This window comes from Carettochelys insculpta, chromosome 2 (assembly GCF_033958435.1).
Source record: "Carettochelys insculpta isolate YL-2023 chromosome 2, ASM3395843v1, whole genome shotgun sequence".
Classification (NCBI taxonomy): domain Eukaryota; kingdom Metazoa; phylum Chordata; order Testudines; family Carettochelyidae; genus Carettochelys; species Carettochelys insculpta.
The window spans coordinates 175,827,155-175,839,633 of NC_134138.1; the positions used below are offsets into that span (position 1 = coordinate 175,827,155).

Here is a 12,479-nt window from a genome sequence, read left to right on the forward strand (position 1 = left end):
GCAGGAGCTTCCCTTTGGCCTTGAGTTAGGTACCTAACTACCTAAATCACCTGACCCCTTTCCTCAGCATTTTCTACTGGCTAACTAAGGCAGCTCCCCATTTTGTCCATGGGAACAGAGAAAAGAAAGGTTTTCTGCTCTTGTTTCCTGGATGTGGCACAGCCTTCAATCATGCAGAGCTTCAAGAGCAGGGGAAGTGCTGCTTAGCCCCAATTCAGAGGAGAAGAAGAATTTAGGTGGCAAAATTTAAGACATTTCTACTCAGCATGTGCAAACTGTCATTTTGCAAAGACTTATAAATCTTTGAATTCTTTGCCTTCAAATTCAGATGAATTTTCATAGGGACAGCAAGAGGTATGCTGTCCTTCCTCAACTGTCAAATCCCTAATTAAACATGAGGGAAGTAGAGCTGTCTTTGAAAAGAGTCAGCAAACGTTAAAATAGGCAAAATAACTCAATTTTCCTTGGGCCTGTGTTTTGAAATGGGTGAACCATTTTGCCCGAAATTTCCAAAAATATTCTGCTGGCAGCAGGAATTATTCCTCAACATGGAGTGGCACAACGCTGCTGGCAGATGTGCCAGGTTTTGTCAACCGTGTGTCGACAAAGTGCATTTTGTGTGTAGATGCTCCATGGGTTTTTTCAACCAAAGCCTGGTTTCATCAGAAAAACCCTCTCCTGTAGATGTAGTGTACGTGCAAAATGTCATTCTATGCAGTTTGCCAAACTCTAAATAGTTAGCAACTGAAAACAGCATCTTAAATAGGACTGTCACTCAACCTTAGTAATAAGTAGTTGCTGCCAACCTTGCCCATAATAATGGCATTATAAACTTTTGGTTGGGACCAGAGCCATATTAGGCAGTTTATAGTGGTGTTATATTTGCTGCATTACTTAGCGGCCCATTATTAACATTGTTTAATTTTTGGCAGACCACTGACATTTCAGTGGTGTCTTTCAAAACTGGTTGATATTTTTTCTGGATACAGTAGTTCCAGTGAACATACCAGCAGGAAGGGTTTGGGGCAAGCAGCAACACAGGCAACAAGGTCAGTCAGCCATACATGCTACATTTAGCTGACTATCAAGGGCTCGAGCAAGTTCAGTTGGAAACAGCCCTTCAAAACAAACTGCAATTAATTAGTAATCTGCAAAGGTTGTCCTCCCCCGTTGTGCCTCTCACTATTTCCTCATGTCCCCAGCCAACTGCAAGAACATTCCCGATTGCATCAGCATTCGCTACTCTCTAGATGAAGAAATTCTTCCCTGGCTAACAAGATTATATTGCAAACAGTCTGGTGATGCAGCTACTCATGTTATTCAATCTACATCCATAGTCCTAGAAAACTGAGACTATGACTACACTGCCTATTACATCAGTATAATTTACATTGCTCATGGATGTCAATAATCCCATCCCTGAGTGACATAAATTACACTGACCTAAACATCGGAGCGAACAGTGCTATGTTGGCAAGAGTTACTAAGCTGAGGGGACAGCTCCCTCCCATTGGTAGAGCCTTTTCACCAGTAGGGCTACAGTGACACAGCTGTATTGCTGTACTGTAGACATGACCCTAGATCAGCTATTGGGCAACCTAAGTGAGTGGGACATACGATAGGTCCTTCTTCATCTAAGTGGGCCACAAGATTGTCATAACCAAGATGGTCTGCCAGGACAGGGAAGTTCTACTACCTTCACTTGCATACCTAGGATTTGCAAGGCATGACAATTGAACTAGAGCAGCCCTTGGCTTGGATGCGGCAGGAGCACACAGTCAATGCTGTGTGTGACCCACCCCAGCCTCACTTCAAATGTCTTTCACTTCTGTAACATCAGTAGGAAAAAAAAATACTATGTGGATAAAAACCAGCAGAACTGGGGAGTCCAGAATGTTTACCATTGCCCAGTGTCTCGTAGGCTACACTTAGAATTGTAGTAGGCTGCATTTACCCCTTGGCCTGCAGGTTGCCCAGCACTGCCCTAGATACTACACGAAGAAATGTGGTCCCCCACAAGGTGAAATATAACCTCATGAGGGCAGTTTTCCACATTGTGGGCCTGCTCCTAAGCTAGTGTAAATTGGCATAAGCTTTAATGAGGATCTGGCCCCTTGGTATCAAGCCTCCTAATGCTCTGGAGTTTCCTTAAAAAAATAGCTATAGGTTTATTTTAACACTATCCTTTCCTCCCCTCCCTCTTTGCCCCACAATTACAGCAGTCCCAGTAGCCAGCTCTGTGGTTTAATGGAACCACTTTTTTTACAGTTCTACAGCATGCAGCCACATCATGCAGAAATTCATTACTTCAGACTTCTTCAATGGTCAGCTCATGTCTAGTTGCCTCTTCGATATTTTTTAGCTGACGTAATTCCCATTCTCGCTGCTTCACTTCCTATTTTAAAAAGAGAAAAATGTTGAGCTGAGGACCCTGTTTGGATGTGATGCATCCCCTATACTGCCAACATAAACAGGACTTTTTGCTACAATTAACAAACAAACCAAACATCTACTCTGCTTGGTAAAGACCTGATTCTTCTCCTGCACTTTTCACTCTGCAGCTATACTACATGTTACGATAGTTCCTATGGAATTACAATAGTGTAACAACTATGAGAATTTGATGCTGAGTCTGAGCAAATCAAGAGCTTGTCCAAAGCCCATTGGCATTAATAGAAGGAGTTGCTTTGTGATGGCCAGAAGACTAAGTAGTAAGAGTTGGAGTTGAAAGCCCAGAGAAAGCACTGCAGCGCAGATAAGCTTTGTCTGAACACATTTCCCCAAATTCAGACTAGATCTAATGTTAAAATTCAGCCCAACATTTAAAGAAATAGTAAAAGATTCCCCTTGTATTAGGCTGTGCCTAGAGTGAAGAGTTCTGGCTGCAAAAGATATGCAAGTTTCACAAAGCATTTGCGTATCTCCTTCCAACAGTTCTGTTGGAGAGGCTTTCCTCATATTTGGCCCACCTACATGGGGCTAAATGTTAGGAAAACCCTCTCTGCTGACACCTCTCTTCTTCCTCATGGAATGAAGACCACCAGGATGTCAGCAGACCTCCCGTGTCCCAGTAGAAGCCTGCAACCTAGACCATAGCATGAGTGCCGACACCAGTTTTAAAATTAGTTTGAATGGCTGGGAACGATTTGGCCTGTGAAGACAAAGGCTATTGTGTGTTCTAGAGAGGATTTGACATGAAGCAAATCCCAGATGAGGGACAAACTTTAAGCGATGCCCTGAAGTGGCGTCATTCATGCTCTCCAGCTTTCTAACTGAAGTTAAATCTTCTCCCCCGCCTCCCTTGTGCTCCCTTATTATTTGGCTTATTTATAGCTTGATCTTGAAGCATGATAAATGTAATTCTTCGCAAATTCAATTAATGCAGCCTACAAACAAGTATGTGTTTCATCTATCTGCATATTTACCAGTTTATCTCCAAAACTATCATTTCAAAACAAGTCCCCAGAAGAGGTTTACAGAAGACGAATAGTGAATGCAAAGCAGAGGCACAAACATTAATAAATGAACCAAATGGGAGCAAACTTTGAATTAAAACTGTATGAAAGATTTCCAACAGAAAATACTGATTTTATGGAAATAGAAATACATAGATTTTGAGTAAAGCTGATATAATCCAAGCTAGTTTCCAAAAGAAACCTGCCTGGTTTCCTGACAAGTTATCTGCTTGTTTACTTCCCCAGCTACTTTGCAGCTGTGGTTTCCAGGAAGCATATTTTGTTTAGGAAACAACAAAACATTGTAGAATTTCGCTCCTCCAAGAAATTGAAGTGGGGTGAGGGGGAGGGAGGAGATGGGAGGAAAGCAAAAGTTTGACATTTTTCTCGCTGGAAACCCAAACTTCACCATGCAAGCTTTACATTATTTACTACAGGTTGCACCTCCCAAAAGTGGGATTCTCTGGTTTGGCAATATAGCTCAGTGGTTTGAGCACTGGCCTGCTAAACCCAGGGTTGTGAGCTCAGTCTTTCAGGGGGCCATTTTGGGATCTGGGGAAGAAAAAAGGATGGTGGTTGGTCCTGCCAAGAGGGCAGGAGACTGGAGTTGATGACCTCCCAAGGTCCTTTCCAGCTCTGAGATGAAGATCTCCAATATACATGATCCTGCACAAACACTGGAGATTCTAAATCAAACACCACAGTATAAACAAAAGACATTTCTCTCTCTCTCTCTCTCTCTCCTTCCCAACTTCAATTTTTCTTAATAGGCTTTACTGAAGAGGTCTGTATGGAGAAAGCTCAATTCTAAGGGAGGCTACTGTGTATGTGCACCATAGGCTTGTTCTGGAGGAAGTCCTGAGCTTCTTACATTTGTATCATGGGTAAGACTACAATATAGTCACAGGTATTTTTTCAGTAAAAATCATGGACAAGTCAAGTCATGAGCAGTAAAGAAAAAATTACCGTCTATGATCTGCTCATGACCTTTAGTATAAATACGCCTGAATAAATCTTAGCTGGGGGCTCCCTTGGCACTGCTGTTTTAGGAGGGTCACTGGGGGGGCTGCTGTTCCAGTCATTCCTTGGGCAAGACACACCAATTATTGCTCCAGCTGCCTCTGGAGCAGCAGCTGATTCTGCCACCCCAGGACTACCTACTGGCCACTGTTCTGGTGATCCTTAGTGCCAGCTGTGCTGGCCACTGCTCAGTCAGGCTTCTGGGACCCAGCTTCCAGGGGTTACCTAAGTAGACTGGCTGGGCAGCTGGCCCTGGCAACAGCCACAGAACTTACAGAGGTCACAGACAGCCATGGAAACAGTGACTTCCATGACCTCTGCAATGGACATTCTTACTCACAGGGCTATTTAGTGATAATTCTTTAATTCAAGAGGTGGTGCTTGTTAGAGGAGAATGTGGTTCTATTATTTACCCATTTTTTCCTGTGCATTGTCTGCACAAGGACTGAAAGAGTCTCCAAGTTGTTCATTATTTGAAATTAATCACTAATTTTGGCATGCCAACAATTATTTGGTCTGCAAATTTTTGTATTAAAATGGAATATACATTGAGGTTCAAGCTAGTTAGTTTGTCGTATATTCTACACTTAAGTTGATGCTGTGTTTAAATATGGCATTTAAGAAAGTAACGTCATCCAACCCAGACACTGAAACAGAATCACATGACTTACGTCACTAACCAACATCTCATAAACTGAGTTATAAAAAGGTGTTATTTGAAAGTTGCTGTTGGCAGGGGCCTGAGCATATAGGCTACACATTTACTTTGTGAGTTTGCATGCTAGAAGAGTTCGAGCAACGAATTTAAATTACACAACTTTTATTAGCTTATTTTAGCCTAATGGCCTGAAAGTTAAATGGGAAAGGTTTGGATTTACCCATCAGATGTTGATAAAAAGTCATGCTGCTTAATTATGTCAGAAAAGCATATTTACCAAAAGTTTTTTTTCAAATGTCCTTTTTCTTCTTTTTCTTGCTGTGGGATCTTTTATCCCAGGAATTTCACTAAGCAGCCATGCAAATGGACTTTTAGAAGTTGCTTTGGCTGTCTTCTTAGATGGTTCACCAGGGACTTCAGCTGCTGCACTTACTACAGAGGGAGGCATGGTCTTGAAGCTTGGCTCTTCAGTAGATTCCTCTGAAGCCAAAACTGTTGAAAGCCTTCTTCTTGGAACTGTAGCCCAAGAGCTGTGGCTCATCTCATCACCTGATTCCTCAGGGTCCAATAATGTGGAAAGCTTTCTTGGAAAAGTGACTTGAGAAATGAGCTTGTCAAGGTGCATTAGTTGTTCTTGGGCTGATGCTTGTTTCTGGAAGGATGATTTTGGCATTGGGGACCCATAGATTCTCTTACTGATGTTTTGTTCTCTCATAGATGGATTCGTCATATCCACCAGAGATAACATACTTTGGGAGAACATCGAATCCACTGGCGTACTGTGTTTCACTGCTGCCTTTTTCAAAGATCTTTTGATGTTTAAGAAAGAATCTTCGTCTGTTGACATCTTCTAATTCGGTTGTGTGTCTTCAATGCAAAAGAAAAAAAAAAGTTAAATTTCATAGTTCTTGGAAGACTATTTCCATGTATAACATGATGGCTCAATAGGAATGAGACAGCCAACATTAGAGCAATGTCATTGTAAAATTCTATCGTGTTTATTTGCTGCCACCAGTTATACATTTGGTTGGGTGTTTTTTACAGAGGGAAGGATGGCAGTTTAAGTCACTCGGGTATTCAAAATACTCCCAAACAAAGTTTTTCCACATATGTGCAGAATGTATTTTGTTAAGTGTACCAGGCCATGAGTGGACATGCACCACCAGTGAAACATGCTCCCTGCCAGGTATGGGCACTCTGCTAATCAGCACCTGAATCGTCTCCTGGATGGCTCTCTAAACACACAACTTACAGGGAACACCACTCCTATATGCTTTTATGTGTGCTCAGAAGTTACATGGAGATTCTCCTTTTTGAGGATTTGTGCACCCAAAATATCTGAAGAATTGTCAATTTAAAATAAAAGATGTATTGGAAGACTGCTTACTGGAAACTGAGCTACACCATTTTCTTTCTTCAAAAATAAAAATAAGATAAGGAGGAACTCTCAGGTGTTGAGCTGCACATTAGGACTTTCATTTGTTTAAAGATATTTAATGAAACATTCATTAAAATAATGGCTGTCCTCCTCACTCAGTATTGAGAGCTAATAATCCTCTTAGGTTGCAGAATCTGAATGGCAGGTGATACCTACTTCATTCTGAGTCAATTGGTGTAGCATAATCCTGGCTATGTCTACACTATGAAATAAAGTCAAATTTATTAAAGTCAGCTTTGTAACACTAGGTTTTGTGAAGCTGAAATTGAGCATCCACACCTGCCCACCAAGTCAACTTAGTACTTCCCATGAAATCGCCAAAGTTTGTTATTGCTGCGGTGCATTGTGGGAACCTATCCCACAGTTCCCATGGCATTCTGGGTTTTCTTGCTAGTGCATTATGGGAAAAGAATGCCCCACAAGTGGTTGTGGGTATGTAATGTCATCTTCCCAGAATGCATCACCCTAATTTTTCTGAAGTTTTTTTCCCTAATGACAGAAATGGTTTGTTTCATACACATTATGGTCCCTGCCCTGCAAGCCATTTCTGGCACTGTTCTTCATTCTGCCCCTTCACACACACACCCCTCGACTTTTAAAAATAGCTTGAATGTACCATGTCAACAGGTTGCTCAACCACTTTTCCCATGGTGAAACACACCAAATAGGTGGGCTTCAGAAGCTGAAGCCCATGATGCTCAAGTGGAACAAACTGGCTCCATGCAACAGGAAAAGACTTCATATTATTCTCAAGCAAAGAAGCAAAAGTAGGGTATCCTAGGAAAATACAGCAAACAAATAGGCTGCAGAAGGGGAAGCACCCAAATGAGCTCTAGAAGCACACAGCTGATGGTGTCATGTCAGCAGGTGGCTCAACTACTCTTCCCCCAGTGAACACACACCTAACAGGTGACTGCTGGGTGGCTCATTCTGTCCCTTTTTGTAAAGAAGAGTAGCTTTTAAAAAATAACCTTACTAAACGTGTCTCTAGAGCAAATGAGCTCAGGGGGCACACAGTTGACTATGCCACATCAACAGGTCACTCCGCTACTTTTCCCCTGGTGAAAACACATCAAACAAGTCACTGCTGGGACTGTGGCTCCCCGAGCCATATGCTTTGGGAAGGGAAAATACTGGCACATGATGCGTTGGAGGGGCTGGCCCCAGACAATATCAGTTGCCAGGGGCCAGACCTTCTGTCACATGTTGCCCATGAAGGATCAAGCCCCCCAAAATTTCAGCTAGGAGGAGCCAGCTGATACCTGTTGACTTGGTTCAATCAATTTTGTGCATAGACAGCCGGGGAACATGCCCCAAAATATCTGCTGCCCTCTGAAGAGCAAGTCCCCCACCCTGTGTTGCCTCTGAGGGTACAGCCCCTGAAAAGATTCGCCACTGGGGCCAGACCCCCAGTGCATGTTGTTTTTCAGGGGCTGTCCCCTGAGAAGATGTGCTGCTAAGGCCAGCCCCAGGAAAGTGGAGAAAACTAGTTTCTGGCAGGGAAGAAGGCTTCACCCAGTGCAGGGCAGGACATGCTGCTGTCTGGAAGCACTGTCCGCATTGCGCAGCCAGCACATGGTATAGTGGGGCGGGGGATAATCATGTGGTGTGGTGGGGCAGGGGCTAGCCTGTCAGCCACATGGTGCACGTGGGGGAAGGGGGCTACCCCCATACAAATGAGAAGTGCAGGAAAGAAGTTTCCCCAACCTCTCCTGATAAACCCTGTGCAGGGAGGAAGCCTTCACCATGCACAGGGCAGGACATGCCGCTGTCTGCTGTGCTACTGTCCCGCCCCCACAGCCCAGCTGCCACATGGGGTGGTGGCATGGGAACTAGCCCACCAGCCAAAATGAGATCCTGGCTCTCCTGATGGCTCTGTGCTGGTGCTTTCTTTCATGCCTAGATGCAATTGCCATGCTGACTACAAGGAAAATGTATTCAAAGTGCTGGGCTTCCTGTTTCCTACTTCTTGCACACCTGGAGAGCAGCAGCGATGAAAGCATCCAAAACAGACACATTGGAGGCATTGTAGGATATTTCTGGAGGCCAATAAACATTTATTTAAAGTAACTCTGTTTCTACACTAGCATTAATTCAACTTTTTAAATTCAAACGTGGTGTTACACTGCATCAGAGGATTGTGGTGAGAAAGTCGACCTTAGAGCTCCTTGAAATCGACCTCATTGTATTCTCAGTGAAGACAGTCACATTGTAAAAAATCAAGCTAAGTGCCTTAAGATTGACTTTGTGCTGTAGTGTAGATATAGCCACAATTACAGAAGTGAATCTTCACTGTAAAAGGAGAGAAAACCCAATAATTAACATTCTACTAAAATATTCCACTCTGCTCTGGAAATTGAAACCACTGGCAACACTCCCCTTGATTTGAGTGGGAGAGGATTAGACCACATGAAGATTTAGCTGTGCTCAAATTGACCATAAAGTGATTCCCCTATATTTGAAAACAATTTCTTCTCTTACTTACCTGCCAGTCTTAACTTCAGGATTCTGTAATATCTGAAGTCACCAGAGACACCTAAAGAAGAATCAAGAAAGCAGCTCTGGCTTCTGTTTTAGATGCTTGTGCCAGCAACTGCAATTGGCACAGCCTTGTACAATGTTCAGGCCTGAATAATATATATCAATGCTTACAGAGGAACAAAGAACTTAACTTTTTAAGAAAAAGTTATCATCATCTTAAAACATATTTTAGAAGGTCTTGCAAGTACTGAGCCAGTGTCCCTATAAATTTATTCTTTTATAAAACAGTTCATTTATAAAGTTCATAGTGCAAACTAGTTAAATAGCTGTTTAAATAAAACTTACTAATGCCTACCTTCCAGACAAAGTAGAGCAAAAAAGATCTTACAATAAAACAGCAATCAGTCCTGCTACTGAAGAAGTGGGACCTGATTTGCTGCTGTCTGTCACACCAGTCTGTGTAACCCTTCACACTGATGCCAAATACTATCATTTGAGTTTAGAAGAGTTTTTACTCACTTCCTGCACAGGTGTTAAGAGACACTGGGTGAGAACACCTCGTGAATCAGGAAAATTAACTCTTTTCAAACCACTAAAACACCCTGTTAAAGATATTTCTCATGAGGACTACTTGCATTCAGGTGTATCTTTTTAAAATAAAATTAGTGGCTGCTGTTTTGTTATAGAACTCAGATTATAGGCATTGCTTTTTCTTTTCTTATGAGAATTGTCTGGAGAGTTTTCTCTTTAATTAACTCATAGCTTTAAAAGAAAATAATCTTGCATTCTAGAAAAGCCTAGTTCAGGTACCTACAGACTTGGTAGTATTAAGTGGGATTTTTTTTTAATTAATAAAATTTAGGGGTACTTAGCAGCTACTCAAAAAACCCTTCCCTGAGAAGCACTTTAATTAAAGAAGTGAAGTAATCATGAACCTAAGTTAAAACTTAACTACTTAATTAAACATTAGTTCCCTTCAAAAGTTAGAATTCAAGCTTAGACTTCATTTCTAATAGAAGCATCTGAAGCTATGGAGCTATAGAGCTGTAGCCCTTTGCCATATTTAGCTAGATTCCCTCCATTTCCAAGTCACTAATTTTAACAGATGGCAGAAAAAACAATCAACTCAACCGGAACTTTAGGGTCTCTAGTGTGAGTGTAACCCACACACCTACTGGGTATGGGTTCATGGTCCCATGGAGTCACACTTAGACCACTCTCAAAAGAGTTTTCTCCATAGCCTTAGCTGAGCTCCTGCTGGGTTTTAACTCAGACGGTAGAGGCTCCTGCAATAAGCTCCAGACGTCCTAGGTTCAATTCTGCCTGTTGGTGGTTACATGAAGAGCCCTCCAAGGGCTTGCCTACACTAGCCTCCGCATTCAAAGGGGGCATGTAAACAAGCCTGAGTGGGGAAACAGCAATGAGGTGCTGTGCTGTACGTGCAGCACCTTATTAGCATAATTCTCGCCATGTGAACTTGGTAGTTGCAAACTTTGAAGCATTGGCAAGCTGTGGGCACTTTGAAGTACCTGTGCAACTTTGAAGTGCCCTTACTCCCCAAACATTTTGGGATAGGAATATAATGAGTACTTTCTCTGCCTGTCTTACTTGAGAGGTCACACGAAAGCAATGCAGTGGTCTCTTCTGGCCTAGCAATCTACAAAACAAAGTAGAGTGGGTACTACTAGTCCCACTAGATCTACCCAACACAAATAAACTTCTTTAGTATCACCCTCCTGGTTCCAAATAGGATGTTTTAGGTTTCAACTATATTTGGGCTCTTAGAGCTCAAAGAGCCTTTGTTATAGCCAGGGATAGTTATTCATCCTCTAAATTCCCCTCGTCATATACTTGGCCATCTCTAATTTGCTCCACATTTCAAAGAGAAGAAAAAACAAAAACAAAATGAAGCTCAATTTACAGCTAGAATCTCTCTAGAGTTTGTAGACTAAGGACATGTGGAAATCTTTGTCTTGAAAGAAATACCCCCAAAATATCAGTTAATGGATAAGAAATGTGCAGAACTGAAATGATATAGTCTACATCTAGCACGCAGTGTGGCTTTCAAATCCTATTAGACATTTAAGGCTCCAATCTGGTCATGGAATCTGTGACTTCCAGAGACCTCAGTGGCTTTGGCTGTGGCAGCCATGAGCTGCAGAGTGCCTGCCGTCCCTGGTGATGGGGCCCCTGAGCTCCCAGCTGCCACTGGTGGCAGGGAGACTACATAAGTCCCAGCAACCATAGGTGTCAGTGCCTGTAGTTCTGGGCTCTGCAAGTGGCAGGAGGACCTCACTCTATCCAGCTGCTGCAGGTGGTGGGGGTATCTTGCAGCTCTTGGCCACTGTGGGCAGCAGGACCCTCCAGAGCTCCCAGCTGCTATTGACAGTGGGGGAAACCTAAAGCTCTGAGCTGCCATGGGACTGCGGGAATCTCTGGAGCTCTAAGTAGGGGCCTTTCACTGCCCAGCCTCAGAGGTGGTTGTGGGGGCCAAACAGCTCCCCAAGGATATTGCTAGTAAAAATCAAGGACAGGTCACATGCAGCAGTAATGGGAGGGGGCACAAAGGGTCATGTGCACCCCAAACCCCATGGGTCCAGGGGGAGCAGAGTGAGCTGGGACTAGGTTGCTCTGTTTTCCCCAACTGCCATTTCTGAGTACAGGGAGGGGCCCAACCCTGGCTACTGGAGCCAGGAGCCCTGTTAGGCCCCTGGACTTTGTTGCTTGTGGAAGGGGCTTGGGGGGAAAAAGATGGAGTGTGGGGGGCAGAGTGAGTGCAAAAGAGAGGCAGGAAGGGATGGGGAAGGGGTAGAACAGGGAAGGAGATTTAGGGAAGGGATGAAGTGGGGGCGGGGTAGGCATCGGGAAGAGGTGGAACCTGGGTGGAGTGGGTGTGGGGTGGGAAAATATGGGGCCCTACCTTGGGCTGGGGTGGCATGCGGGGGGAGTCACATAGCCAGTATCCACCAAGTGGTAACCGCTGCTCACATGCTTCTGTGAATTTTCCTTTATTGCCTGTGGCCCATCCCTGAACATTACTAAAAATATCTGTGACAAAAGTTTAGCCTTAGAGACTATCTCTGCCCAGCAGCACCACCAAACTGCAGCCACCTCTGAACCACAAAGTGGCAAACAACTTTGCACCAGCCCCTTAGGCGGACACTGAGGCAACTTCCTCCTCAAATGTGCCATGTGATCTGTGCAGTCCACAGAGATCAGACCAAGCCTCATTTTAGGGTCTTGTCTTCCCCCAGTTCCCCACTGTAAAGGGCATGGAACGGATTCACACTGGGGCGAAAGGCGTTGAGCTTGCTGCGATTTGAACTCATAGTCCCAAGGGATAGTAAACTTAATCTTAGGTACCAAATCCCCCTTGCTAGGGGTATTAATAACTGCACTATGAAGAGAGACCTAGGCACTGCCTCTG

At 43.6% G+C, this 12,479-nt stretch overlaps 1 protein-coding gene and 1 long non-coding RNA gene across 2 annotated transcripts in view; one reads left to right on the plus strand and one right to left on the minus strand.

Moving 5' to 3' along the window:
• Window positions 1-5,987, plus strand: part of LOC142009671 (uncharacterized) — a 30,369-nt gene extending 24,382 nt beyond the window's left edge. The window contains exons 3-4 of the long non-coding RNA XR_012644540.1: window positions 4,226-4,339; window positions 5,851-5,987. This is a non-coding gene — a long non-coding RNA (uncharacterized LOC142009671). The remainder of the gene's footprint in view (window positions 1-4,225; window positions 4,340-5,850) is intronic.
• CCDC201 (coiled-coil domain containing 201) lies at window positions 1,880-6,505 on the minus strand. The gene is made up of 2 exons (XM_074988048.1): window positions 5,411-6,505; window positions 1,880-2,395 (listed from the first exon to the last, which is right to left on the minus strand). Exons 1-2 carry the CDS (start codon window positions 5,978-5,980, stop codon window positions 2,309-2,311), a joined length of 657 nt encoding a protein of 218 aa, XP_074844149.1. The 5' UTR covers window positions 5,981-6,505; the 3' UTR covers window positions 1,880-2,308.
• Between the last annotated feature and the right edge of the window lie 5,974 nt (window positions 6,506-12,479).